Source organism: Perognathus longimembris, chromosome 2 (genome assembly GCF_023159225.1).
Source record: "Perognathus longimembris pacificus isolate PPM17 chromosome 2, ASM2315922v1, whole genome shotgun sequence".
NCBI classification, from domain to species: domain Eukaryota; kingdom Metazoa; phylum Chordata; class Mammalia; order Rodentia; family Heteromyidae; genus Perognathus; species Perognathus longimembris.
In genome coordinates this window covers 150,569,624-150,582,819 of record NC_063162.1, presented here as the reverse complement: position 1 = coordinate 150,582,819, position 13,196 = coordinate 150,569,624, and the positions used below count along the sequence as shown (strand labels likewise).

Here is a 13,196-nt window from a genome sequence, read left to right as displayed (position 1 = left end):
CGGGGAGGCCACCCGCCGGCCGCCGGCCCCCCGCGGGCGGGCCACACCCCGGCTGGCTCGGTACCGAGCGGGCCCGCGCCCGGGGGCTGGGAGGCGAGCACTCCCGGGCTGCCGCCGGGCTGGCCCGGACACGTCGGAGGGGGCACGGCCGGGGTCCCGCGGGCTCCCCCCGAGACAAGGCGTGTGTGTGGGGGGAGTGTGGGGAGGGGGCAGAGGAGGGGGGGCGTCTCCACTCGGGGGCAGCTGCTCAGGCGGCTCAGCCCGGTGGTCAGCCGGGCCCCTGCGCGCTCACCCGCGGGAAGGCATCGATCCGAGCCACCCCCTCCATGAGCCCCGCGTCACCGGGGGGGGGGTGGCCCGGAGGTCGCCGGGAGCCCCGCGCCAGCACGGGGAACGGACGGCGCCCGGGGCCTAAGGCCGTCAAGCCCCGTCCGTCCCGTTCCCCCCCCCCCCCCCCCCGCTGCATTCTGGAACGCGTAGTTCCCGAACGGGGGAAGCTCGGCGAGCGAGCGCCGAAGGGGACTCCGCGGGAGCGGGGCACCCTGGGAGGCGGCGGCGGGGGCGCGCGCGCGGTGCTCTCTGGGACTTGGAGTCCACGGTGGCCTCCGCGATGGAACCCGGGAGTCCCGGGAGTCGAGCGCCGCCGACTGCCCGAGCGCAGCCCGCTGGATGTTGTAGTTCTAGCGCCCGCCGCCCCACGCGTTCCTGGAAGTCGCGGGCCCCACCCCCTCCTCCCGCCAAGGACTACAAGTCCCAGAAGCCCCTGCTCAGACCTCAGGGAGGGCGGGGCCGGAGCCGGGGTGCCGCCTCCTCTGCAACGCCGGGGCTGGAGTCTTAGAACCGAGGGCCCGTAGGGGTCCCCGCGGCCGCCGGGATGCAGAAATACGAGAAACTGGAGAAGATTGGGGAAGGTAACGGAACCGCGAGGCGTTCCTGCCAGGGCTCCTGCAGACCCCGCGGCGCCCCGGGCTGCCCTGGCTCCCCTCAGCGATCCACACCAGCAGGCGCCCGGCCGCCCAGCTCCACCTCCGTGCAGACACCCAGCTCCCCGTTATCCCTTCCCCTAGACGCCCACTCCCAGCCTGTGGGTCTGACCTTCCACCCGCGGCCCCTTCTGCATTTCCCACTCCCAGTTCAGCACCACTTGCAGACCTCGACCCCCAGCGCCGGCTCGCTGAACGCTGCCAGCCGCGGCATTCTTGCAGGCCCTCCTTCCTCTCGCAGACTCATCACGATTCCCAGACCCTCCGGGGGGACTGCCATGACTGTAGGGCCTCCTGCTAGGAGGACCCTTCCTTGACCCTGTGCTGGCACCTTCTTGTACGTCCCCTACCAACCGCAGCCTCACTCACAAAGCTGCCCCCCCCACACCCGGAAACCTTTCCCTTGTACACTCAAGTGCTGCTCTCATTCCCAAGAGGGGTTTCCTGGGGAGAGAAAAGGTAGCCATCCTTTCCCTTATCCCGACCTCCTTCCTTCAGGTACCTATGGAACAGTGTTCAAGGCCAAAAACAGGGAGACCCATGAGATTGTGGCTCTGAAGCGAGTGAGGCTGGATGATGATGATGAGGTAGGACCAGGACCTGGCGTGGGGGTGAGGGTCAAGGTCTGGGCTGGACAGTCTGTCTGTGACTGCTGCCCCTGGCTCCCTCCCATGTGTAGGGTGTACCAAGTTCAGCACTCCGGGAGATCTGCCTACTCAAGGAACTGAAGCACAAGAACATCGTCAGGTGTGTGCTCTGCGGGCCCTTCTTGGCCTGTGCTCGCCGGTTGGAGGAGGTAGAGGCCGCCCTCGTGTTGGGCTGGGCTGGTATTGAGGTGTTCGGGACCAATCATGAACCTCGCTGAGCTCTTTACTCTCTCTAGGCTTCATGACGTCCTACATAGTGACAAGAAGTTGACTTTGGTTTTTGAGTTCTGTGATCAGGTAAAAGAGAGGCTGGTGGGGGGGTAGGAGTGGGGGGGGGGGAGGTGATCTCGGGAGGTTATAGGAGCCCAGACTGGAGATATAAGTCTGTTTCATTGTCTTACCCTCATCCCTTTCTAGGACCTGAAGAAGTATTTTGACAGCTGCAATGGTGACCTGGACCCTGAGATTGTGAAGGTGAGGGGAAGAGAGTCCTGAGGACTCCCTGAGGCAGGAGGGGGTCTGAATACACTGTAGTCTGGAGCGCAAGGTTACAGTATTAGAGTAGCCCTTGTTTATGCCTTCCACAAACCTCCGGGCATTTTTGGCGCCCGGACAGGGACATGAATGTGTTCCTTTATTTTATGTTGTATTTTCTTTTCTCTCTCTCTCTTTTATTAAATTTAAATTTGTATGTGGTGTCTTTTGTTTGTTTGTTTGTTTGTTGTCCTGAGGCTTGAACTCAAGGCCTGGGCACCATCCCTGAGCTTTTTCCGCCCAAGGCTAGTGTTCTACCATTTTCAACTATAGCACCACTTCCAGTTTTCTGGCAGTTAAATTTGAAGACAAGAGTTTCACGAACTTTCCAGCCTGGTTGGGCTTTGAACCTCCTCCATCCTGAGACCTCAGCCTCCTGAGTAGCTAGGATTACAGGCAGGAGCCTCTCATGCCCTGCGTGTGGTATCTTTTGACTTGCACGGTACCACTCTGATGGCAATGATTTTTATTTGTATTTAAGAGATACGGAGACTCTTAGGTAAGCATTCATTCAACAGATACCAGCTGGGCCTAATGGTGTGCACCTGTAGTCCCAGCACGCCACAGACTGACGCGGGGGGGGGGAATCATACGTTTGAGGCAAGAGCCTGTCTCACAGACCAAACCAAAACAATACTTTCTGGATAGTCCACTGTATACCAGGCACCATTCTAGACTCGAGATCAGGAAGTCAGCTCCCAAATCACCACACCACCGTACTGTACTGTGCTGATGAATGTGATGTGTGCGGGGTACAGCCCCGTAGGGGAGGGAGGAAGGAAGAAAGGTAGTAAGGCCAGCCTGTAAGGTCCAGAAAGGCGGGAGCAGAGCCACCAGTGCCCAGTGCCTTGCCGCGCGGGGCCTCTAGAGTGGCCGGCTGGTGTTGCACCGAGCGTGGTGGTGTACGTTGAGTGGGAGGTAGGGAGTAGCATAAGTGAGGAGGGAGCAAGGCCAGCTTGAGGGCGCAGCCTCTCACGGGGGGGGGGGGGGGGGGGCGGCGTGTCTGCACGTGTGTACATATGCATGTGTGCTAGAACTTGGGCTTGAACTCAGCGCCTGGGCGCTGACCTATAGCTTTTGTGCTCAAGGCTGGCACTCTACCACTTAAGCCACAGCTCCACCTTTTAATTTAAATTCTTTATTGTAGCCAGGGGCTGGTGGCTCACGCCTGTCATCCTAGCTACTCAGGAGGCTGAGATCTGAGCATCACAGTTCAAAGCCAACCGGGGCAGGGAAGTCTGTGAGACTCTTATCTCCAGTTAACCCCTAGAAATCTGGAAGCGGAACTGTGGCTCAAAGTGGTAGAGCACTAGCCTTGAGCTGAAGAGCTCAGGGACAGTGCCCAGGCCCAGAGTCCAAGCCCCACAACCAACCAAAATACAAGTAAGTAAATAAATAGGCAAATCATAAAAATCATATTGTTACTTTAAAGGTGATGTACAGAGGGATTACAGTTATACTTCCAGCTTTTTGCTGGCCACTTGGAGGTAAGCGTCTCATGGGCTTTCCTGCCCAGGCTGACTTTGAACTGGGATCCTCTGTCCTCAGCCCCACGAGCAGCTGGGGCTGGGATTACAGGCGTGAATTACTGACACCTGGTTCGCCCGGGGCTCTGACTCCCATCTTCTCTGCCTCTTTCCAGTCATTCCTGTTCCAGCTGCTGAAAGGCCTGGGATTCTGCCACAGCCGCAATGTGCTACACAGGGACCTGAAGCCCCAGAACCTCCTCATAAACAGGGTACCGCTGTGGGGGTGGAGCCCCAGAACCTCCTCATAAACAGGGTACCGCTGTGGGGGTGGAGCCAGCCACTGGAGCACTGAGTTGGGCGGCCGTGGGGAGAGGGAGCTCGAGCCCGCTTCAAATGGCGCCTTCCCATTTCCCCCTCAGAACGGGGAGCTGAAACTGGCCGATTTCGGCCTGGCTCGAGCCTTCGGCATCCCGGTCCGCTGTTACTCCGCGGAGGTGAGTTGGGAGATGGGGTGAGTCCCCGGGGTGGGGGGGGGGGCTCTCCCCTGCCGCAGGGTCCGCAGCACCCCCAGCCTTCGCCAGCCTCTCCCCCGGCTTTCTAAGAGGGGGGTCCCCGTGGGCGGGGTCTTCCCCAGGTGGTCACCCTGTGGTACCGCCCGCCGGACGTCCTCTTTGGGGCCAAGCTGTACTCCACGTCCATCGACATGTGGTCAGCCGGCTGCATCTTCGCAGGTGACGTGCGGGCCCCGTCGTTCCCGTCTGGGTTGGAAGGAGGGTCCGGAGGAAGAGGTGGGGCTCCGGGGGGCGGGGCACCCCCGAGTGAGGGGAGCCCCCATGTCACGGCCCCTCCCCTCTCCCCCTGCCAGAGCTGGCCAATGCGGGGCGGCCTCTTTTCCCCGGCAACGACGTGGACGACCAACTGAAGAGGATCTTCCGATATCCTTGCCCGTCCCCGGCCTCTGCCGTCCTCATCTGCTCTCTAGAAGGGGTGGGGGGGGGGGGGGATCCAGGTCAGGGCCGGGCCGGGAGGGGCGTCTGAGGGTGGAGGGAAGGGAGGGCCCCGGGCCCTGGCTGCTGGAGGCTAACCCGGCTGGGCCCGGGCGGGCGGGGTGAAGGCACTGGGGGTGGGGGGGAGGGGAGGCAGGTGTGAGGGTCCCCACCCAGGAAGGACGGACCCTTGACCCCCCCGGGGTACGCTGCTGGGCACGCCCACCGAGGAGCAGTGGCCCGCGATGACCAAACTGCCCGACTACAAGGTGCGCCGGGGAACGGCGAGGGGAGAAGGTTCCGGTCCCCCTCGATCGCCGCCGTCTCGGTCCCCGCTCTGATCTCCCCCCCCCCCCCCCCGCTCCTCTGCAGCCCTACCCGATGTACCCAGCCACCACGTCCCTGGTGAACGTCGTGCCCAAGCTCAACGCCACCGGGAGGGACTTGCTGCAGGTCGGGCGGCCGGGAACGGAGGGGTGGGTTGCCCGACTGGGGGACGGAGGGGAGGACGGGCTGGAAGTCGCGTGATCCGGCCTGAGCCCGCCCTCCCCCCCCCCCCCCCCGCCTTCCTCCGTCTCCAGAACCTCCTGAAGTGCAACCCCGTGCAGCGCATCTCGGCGGAGGAGGCCCTGCAGCACCCCTACTTCTCTGACTTCTGCCCCCCCTAGGTCCTGGGACCCCCCCCCCTGGCGGCCAGGCAGGGGCCTGGCCTATGGAAGCCCCCCCCTCGTGGGAGGGGGGGGAAGAGCGGGGTACGGTGTGGGGTGCTGAGCACCAGCTGTGCTGGATCCAGCCGGGGCGCCCCGGCCCACAGTGTTCGCTCCTTCCATGGACTTATTTAATTTCATAAACTGACTCCTTGCCCAGTCTGCTGGTGTGGCGGCGGGGGGCCTGGAAGGGGGTGGGGGGCTGCTCCTCCGCGCCACCGGGCTCCGGCTCGGACGCCCCAGCCGTCCGCTCCCCCACTCACCACGCCGCCGCGGCCTGCGACCACCGCTCCCCCCGAGGGTGCGCACACGCTCCCGGACACCCACGTGCGCGTGCACGCTCCCCCCCCACACACACACACCCCCGCACCCGCCTCGGCCGGGAGGACAGCACCCAGCGCCCGTGAGGACAGACAGAGTCCCACGCCGCAGTGGGAGCAGAAGGGCCTCTCCTCTCCTCTCCTCGCGGCTCCCCCCAGTTCACGCGGAGAGAGACCCACAGATGCGATTCCACCGGGAATACCTCTCCGGCACACCCCTCGCTTAGTTTTGCAGCGATCAGGGTGTGGCAGAAGGGGGGGATGGCTAAGGCCCGGTGTGTCCGTGTGTTCTTCCAGGCATGTGCAGGGAGAGTCTAAGGGAGCCCTCCCCCCGCCCCCCCCGCCCAAGTCCTTCTTGCCCAATATAGACGGGGAGGGTTGGGAAAAGAGAATTGTCACATTTGGTCCTAAATGTGAGGAAAGGAACCACGACCTTTGAAGGCAGGCCAGCCCCTGTGTGGCGGCCCTGCCTCCCCCTCCCCCTCCCCCCTCCCCCTCCCCCCTCAGCACTTCCTCCAGGAGGACGCTGGGAGGGCGGCCCGTGCCTGGTGTCTGATCCCACTAGCTCATCCCCGCTGAGGTTCAAACGGCTGACTGTCCTCTTTGCTCCTCTCCTCCGGGAGGGGCTCACTGGGGTCCCTTCTGAGTTTCAGAAGGGTCCAGCCGGACGAAGGCCGGCAGACCTCTGCCCTCCAAGACCCAACAACTGAGGCACATGTCTTAGGGCTTTATTTGGGGCGAAGACATCAAAGACCCGTGCGGGCTGGACGCGTCCAGAATACGCAGGTCCCCCCGACGGCAGGGCTAGAGCCGCGTGACGAGGTAGCAGGTGCGATGGGAGGCAGAGAGGGTCTTGGTGACCGCGCAGGGAGGAGTAGGGGGCCTGGCGGGACGAGTCACGGCACTGGGGCGAGAGAACGTCATCGTGCCCCGTCCCTCCTCCCATGACCTCGGGGGGCCGTTCCGTGTTACCTGTGGCTCAGGCTGAGGGGCGGCACATGGGCTCGGTAGCCGTCCAGCCCTTCCTGACACTGGGAGGGAAAAGGTCAGGGGTAGAAAGGGCCCCGACCCCCCTCCCCGCCACCCCCTCCCGTCCCAGGATCAGCCAAGATCACCGCACACATCCCCCCCCCTCGTAGAACCGTGGTGGTGTGGGTTGGGCGTAGCTCCCGGCCAGGGGGGAGGGGGCTGTTACCAGATGGGTGCTGGCGTGCCTTTGGGAGCGCCTTCGGTTCCAGAAATAGCCCAGGACCCTGTCGTGGAGCACCTGTGAGTGGCGAGAGGAGGTGGCCAACACCGATCTTCCCCCTGGACCCTACTGGCCTGGTCCCCCCCCCCCACCCCAGCCCCCTCCGGCCAGCCGGAGCCCCGCCCACCTCACAGAGGAAGTCCAGGATCTCCAGGATGGTGAGCAGGCTGGCCCCGATGAACAGCCCCATCTGGCCCCCAATGTCACCTGTGGGGTCCCAGCAGGTCAGCTCCCAGCCCCCCTGGGGCTACCCCGGACCCCGGTGCCCTGCACACACACACACACACACACACACACACCGAGCAGCTCCGACATCTCATAGGCTTTGGTCTGCTCCACCATCTCGTAGTTCAGGGCCTCAAAGAAGATGTCCAGAACTAGCACATTCTCCCTGGAGGAAGCGAAAGGCCTCTCTGCCCCCCGGTGCCAACCACTAGCACCCCACCGATGGGGACTCTCCCACCCGCTTTCTGGAAGCCTCAGGAGGCCGAGCTGGGAGGGCCGTGGGGTGGGGGGGGTGGGGGGTGGGGGGCGGGGGGCGTGGCCCCGGGGCGGGGGGCGGGCCCGGTGGGCGTGGCCCCGGGCCCGGGCGCTCACGCGATGTAGGTCTCGCTGCGGTTGTATTTCCGGGCCAGGTAGCGCGCGGCGGCGCGGCTGGGCACGCGCACCATGGAGAGCTCCTTGGCGTAGCGCGTGGCGGCGCACGGGTTGGGGCAGGCGCAGGCGTCCTTGCGCAGCATGGCGTCTGCGGGCCGGGGCCGGGGGAGGCCGGGGGAGGCCGGGGGAGGCCGGGTCAGCCCGGGGCCCGGTCGGGGGGGGGGGGGGGGGAGAGGGCTCGGGACGCACGCGTGGGGCGGGGCTGGCGCGCGCGCTCGGGCTCCTACCCAGGGCCGGGCTGGCGCAGTCCTTGTACTGCTGCGGGCTGCACACGGGCGCGCTGCCTGCGGAGCGGTGCGCGGCGGCGAGGGTTCGGATCCGGGAGCCCCGGCGGGGACCCCCCCACCCCCCCCCCACTCCCCGCGGCTTGGGGCGGGGGTCTTCTCCTACCGGGCATGTGCACCATGCGGCAGCCGCACTTCCGAGCCACGTAGCGGGCCTCGCAGGCCAGGCGGCACCCCACCAGGCTGTACGGCAGGCCGGGGGCGCGCGAGCCCGGCGGGTCCGCGGGCTCCGGATCCAAGTCGGGGTCCAGGAACACGGAGCTGCAGTCGCCCCAGGGCGGCGGCAGGAAGCTCAGCTGCGGAGGCGGCTCGGGGTTGGGGGGGCTCGGGGGGGCTCTGGGGGCTCTGGGGGCTGGCACGGGCCGGGCTGCGGGGTGGGGCGGGCACAGCGCGCTTACCCGCTGCTGCTGGCAGGACACGAAGGTCTGGTGCCCCGGGGGCGCCCCGAAGCCCAGCTGGTCGATGGCAGGGGGCTCGTCCTGGCTATGGATGTGCACGCGGATCCCGGCCTCGAAAGGGGTCTCTTCTGGGGGGGGGGTTGAGGACTGAGAGCCCCTCACCCCCCCCCCACTAAGCCTTCCCTTCACAGCCGGGCCCCAGGACAGGGAAGGGCCAGCGGACGCCGCCACCCACCCACCCACCTTTGTGCCAGTACTGGGGCTTGAACTCAGGGCTCGGCCCCTTAGCTTATTTTTTCTTTGCTCGAAGCTGGCCTTCCACCCCGTGAGCCACGCCTCCCCCCGCAGCTTTTGGGGGGTTAATTGGAGATAAGAGTCCTGCTGGACTTTTGTGCCCAGTTGGCTTTGAACCGCGATCCTCAGATGTCAGTGTCCCGAGCGTGGAGCGAGGATTACAGCGGGGAGCCGCCCGCGCCCGGGCACCCTCCCCCCTCCCGCCTCCGGCTCCTAGCTTCCAGCAGCCCTTCGCTGCCCCCCGCGGACCCCACGGGCAGACCCCCGCCTCGCACACTCATGCCTTGCCTCCCCCCCTCCCCTGGCGCCCCGCACGCGGCCCTTACCCACGTCCTTCCACACCGGCAGGTACTCGTCCTGCTGCACGTCCAGCATGACCTCCAGCCCGTTGCCCGCGCCGCCCTTGGGGGTGGTCAGCAGCTCCGCCCCATCGGCACCGGAGTTAAAGGTGTAGCACTGCCCCATCCGCGTGAAGATCTGCGAGGAGCCCGGGACGGAGGGGCGGCCGCTCGCTCGGGCGGGCGTGGGGACCGGGGACGGGGACGCCCGCCTCGCAAGGTTCAAGGGAGGTGGGAAGCTCTCGCCACCCCCACCCCATCACCTGTTATTCTAGTGCCACCCCACCCCCCGTCCAAAGCCCCTCCACCCCCCCTCCAAAGCCCCTCCACCCCCCCTCCAAAGCCCAGCGGACAGCTCTCCCATAACCGGGGCCAAGGGCAGTGGATGGTGGCTGTCCTCTAGGACCGGCAGAGAGCGGGGTGTTCTGCCCCAGAAAGGTCTGGGTTGAGACGCCCCCGGCCGCGGAGCAGGGGCTCCGGGCGCGTTCTCGGGCCCGCGTCCTGGCACTGCCGTCGGGTGTGTCTGCACGCAGGGGAGGGCCCTTCTCTGGGCCGGACAGAACAGCCTGACGGGGCGGGGGGCCTCTGGCCCTGGGTGGGGGGTGGGGGGGGGAGGAACGCCCAGGCCGAGGCGAGCGGGGGTCCCCCTGCCCTCGGGGGGGGGGGGGGCGCGCAGGACGGGCGGGGCCGCCGGCTCACCACGGTGAAGTTCTCGGGCCCGCACGGCCGGCCCCGGTAGCGGCAGTCCAGGAGCATGTCCTCGAGGGCATGGCCGGCGCGGGCGTAGAGCTGGGCCAGGTCGAAGGTGGGGCTGGGCATGAAGCCGGGGGGCGCGGGGGGCCGCCCCAGGGCGCGCAGGAAGGCGGCGTGCTCGGCGGGCGCCAGGCCCAGCAGCGCGGCGCCCGCCCAGTGCAGGTCGTTGGGCGTGAGGCGCGAGCGGCGCAGGGGGTTGAGGTTGCACAGGGTGACGGCGGGGAAGGTGAGCCGGCGGCTCTCGCGCTGCTCCAGGGCCGTCTCGTGGGGGAACTCGCGGTAGTGGCGCACCCGCCCGGCCACCTGGTAGAGGAAGGCGGCCAGGGACAGCAGCAGGGCCGCGGCCCACAGCGCCCGGCGCGGCCGCGGGCCCCCGGGGCTGAAGACGCGGCCCAGCCCGTGCAGCGTGCAGCGGCTGGCGAACACGCGGACGTCCGAGGCCGGCCGGCGGGCGTCCCCGGGCGCTGGGGACGGCTTCATGGCCACGGCCTGGGGAGGGGGGCTTGGGAGGGAGGGCTGGCTGGCGGGGGTCAAGATGGAATCGAGGCGGGTCGGGAAGGCGGGGAGAGGAGAGGGCGGGAGGGGAGCCGAGGGCAGCGCTGGGGAGGCGCTGGCCGGGCGGCAGGGGCGTCCAGCCGGGCCCGGTCTGGATCCCGCAGCCGCTCTGCCGGGCCGGGCCGGGGCTCCGTCTGAGGCCGGGGCGCGGGCAGGGGTTGCGGAGCAGTGTGGAGCGGGAGCTGCGGCAGAGGATTGAGTTTCAGCAGTGAGGGGGGCGAGGGGACCAGGAGCGACGTCTGGGGGACGGGGGAGGTCCCTGGGGCCCCAGGCTGAGCCATTAGTGTGGAGTGGGGGGGGGGGCACGGCCGTCAGAGCCGAGAGGCGCCAGGAGGAAGCCGCAGCCCAGCCGAGCTCCGTCGGGGCGGAGGGCGGGGGGCCTCCGGGACCCCCAGGGTGCAGCGGCCTGGCGCTCCGCCGCCGGCCCTCGGCCCGGGCCCCCTCTTTCTCCCCTTTTGCTTTTCCCGTCCGTCTTCCCACGAACCCCACATGGCATCGTCGCCGCTCTTCTTCTCAGAATGGACCTGGCGCTTGGCCAAGCCGGGGAGTGGCGGGGCTTGGTGGGGCGGGGTCACTCCTTCCCGCGCCCCCAGCATCCCAGACTGCACTGGGGGCCAAGGGCCCCGGCGGCTGGGGCGTTCTGGGGTGTCCCACCCCCACCCCCAGCCACCCCCAGGATCGGGTGCGCGCGCGATGCTTCTGTCTTGTTCTTTCACAGGATATGCCCACAAGTCCCTGGAAAGTGGCAGCATCCCACTCATTTGGGGGCGTGGGGGGCAGCCACCCCCTCCACCCCACCCCCAGGGTCTCTGGCACAGTGCTGCTGTGTGAGTCAGCGCACACATCAGCTTCCGGAAATAGAACCGTGGGGTCAAGACCTCCCCTGCGCTACGGGGCCCTCCAGGGTCACCAGGGTCACCAGGGTGGGGGGGGGGGTGTCTGCTTTGAACAGAGACTCCATGCCCTTAAGCCAGCTTGGTCCTCGACAGCAGAGCCACTTCCGGTGATGGGGGGGCGGGGGCGGAGACTTCCAGAAGCAGCCACAAGGTTAGGGCTCGCCAGCCTAAGGTGGGAGAAGGAACAGGGCCGGCCTGAAGGGCTGCGGCCCAGCTTGGAGCCCAGGGGCCCCCCGGGAACGGCGGCCAGGCCCGGTCCCCATCACGGTCACCCGCCCCATGTGTCTGGGAATTGGGCACCGCGTCCTCGTGCACCCGAGGGAGCGAGCCCTTCGCCACTAACTTATCGAAGCGCAGGGTGCTTCGTTGTCTGCACGTAGCCTTGGCGACGGGCCCTCGGGCGTGGGGGGGGAGGGGGGAACAGCCATGTCCACTTCTCTATCCGCCCATCCTTCCATCGTCATGGCCACAGGTCCCTGCAGCCCAGGCTGGTCTTGAACTCAAGGTCTTCCTGCCCCACCTCCTGAGGGTTGGGACCTTGGGCGTGTCGCGCCTTGCCTTGCCTCAAACTCTTTGAGTTTTTACTTCATGGAAAATTACTCCATTTAACTCCTGGAAGAGGCTTTTAAGATAAAGCAGTCAGTCGCTGGCAGAGGTCAAGGCACACCACCCGGCTGGTGAGCGAGGCGGGGAGGCGGCGGACTGGGGGGCCATCCCCAAGCGGCAAGGAGCCCCCAAATCTGGTGTCAGAAGGTCTCCCGGGCAGCCTGGGCCCGGTGGCAGGGCAGGTGGCATGGGGGCACCTGGCTGGCCAGGGAGGGAGGGAGGGAGGGTCAGGCAACACCCAAGGCCCGGAACGAGGCAGGGCCCAGCCAGGAAACGGAGACCCTTCTGTGGACTGCTCTTGGAGGGGTTTAGTGGCCAACTAACCCAGCACCGGGCTTTGACACCAAACCCCAGGGCATTATGGCCCCGACGCTTGGGGGCGGGGGGGTAGCCACCCCTGCAGTAGCATCTGGCTCTAAACTGCGCCCGCGAGAGGCGGAGAGCACCTATCACCTTGGCTTCTGGTGCGGACCCGAGCCGCGGACGCCTCCTCCAGGCCGGCCTCCGCCTCCGGCGGTGTGCTCTCCCCGCACCGTGGCCGCCACCCCGGAGGCTGAACCGCCGACGCACAGGTCCCGACTGCGGGGTCCGGGCCACCAGTTGGGTGGAGGAGCCTTTCTGGCGTCATCCCCTTAGCCCTGGAGAAGCGGACCGGGGCCTAGACCTGCCTCGTTCAGTTTTGGGCCCCAGGCATGTCCCTCCCAGCTGACCTCATGAGATTCACGGTGGAGGCCAGGCTGGCTTTGAACTCACCGCCTCCTGCCTCAGCCTCTGGAATGTTGAGATGACAGGTGTCTTTTTTTTGGCGGGGGGAGGGGACGGGCACGGGACTTGAACTCAGGGCCTGGATGCTGTCTCCGAGCCTTTTCACTCAAAGCCGGTGTCCCACCACTTTGAGCCACAGCTCCGCCTCCAGCGTTCTGGTAGTTACGTGGAGATAAGAGTCTCAAGGAGTTTCCTGCCTGGGCGGGCTTTGAACTGCAATACTCCGATCTCAGCCTCCTGAGTCAATAGGATTGCAGGCGTGAGTCACGACAGCCTGGCTTCTTCTCCTTCTTTCTTCTGGCAATAGCTGGATTTGCACTCTGGGGCCATGGCTTGTTAGGCAAGCTTGCTTCCACCTGAACCCTGCCCCAGCCCTTGTTTTGCTTTAATCAAGTCACTCCCTGCCCCTAGGGGTCTCCTATTTTTGCCTAGGGCTCCTCTGGACCAAGATCTTCTTATCTACAACCTCCAGAATACCTGTTAGAGGCTCGGCCCGAAGGCCTGGGTTATCTGTTGAGCCAGGGTCTCACTTTTTGTCTGGACAGGCCTTCCACCGCAGGCCTCCTGACCTTTCCCTCGGAGTAGCTGGGCTTACAGGTGTGAGCCCTTGTACCTGTCCGGCCCATTTGCTGTCAAGATGCTGTCATCTTACCTGCTTCATGAACCTCCCTGTTCCTCAGACCAACTTCACACGGTACTTTGCACACACACACACACACACACACACACACACACACACACACACACACACACAC

The 13,196-nt window shown here is 66.2% G+C and overlaps 2 protein-coding genes across 2 annotated transcripts; one reads left to right on the top strand and one right to left on the bottom strand.

Annotated features, from left to right (window-relative positions):
* Positions 1 to 630: 630 nt before the first annotated feature.
* Cdk5 (cyclin dependent kinase 5) lies at positions 631 to 5,474 on the top strand. Its single transcript, XM_048340479.1, has 12 exons — positions 631 to 911; positions 1,482 to 1,570; positions 1,663 to 1,730; positions 1,867 to 1,927; positions 2,048 to 2,104; positions 3,807 to 3,902; positions 4,053 to 4,127; positions 4,268 to 4,364; positions 4,499 to 4,568; positions 4,828 to 4,888; positions 4,992 to 5,072; positions 5,201 to 5,474. Exons 1-12 carry the CDS (start codon positions 875 to 877, stop codon positions 5,285 to 5,287), a joined length of 879 nt encoding a protein of 292 aa, XP_048196436.1. The 5' UTR covers positions 631 to 874; the 3' UTR covers positions 5,288 to 5,474.
* Positions 5,475 to 6,450: 976 nt separating this feature from the next.
* On the bottom strand, positions 6,451 to 10,099 carry Asic3 (acid sensing ion channel subunit 3). The gene is made up of 11 exons (XM_048340478.1): positions 9,566 to 10,099; positions 8,855 to 9,005; positions 8,235 to 8,362; positions 7,943 to 8,132; positions 7,780 to 7,836; positions 7,493 to 7,640; positions 7,195 to 7,286; positions 7,023 to 7,102; positions 6,842 to 6,913; positions 6,619 to 6,677; positions 6,451 to 6,529 (listed from the first exon to the last, which is right to left on the bottom strand). Exons 1-11 carry the CDS (start codon positions 10,097 to 10,099, stop codon positions 6,451 to 6,453), a joined length of 1,590 nt encoding a protein of 529 aa, XP_048196435.1.
* Positions 10,100 to 13,196: the final 3,097 nt, after the last annotated feature.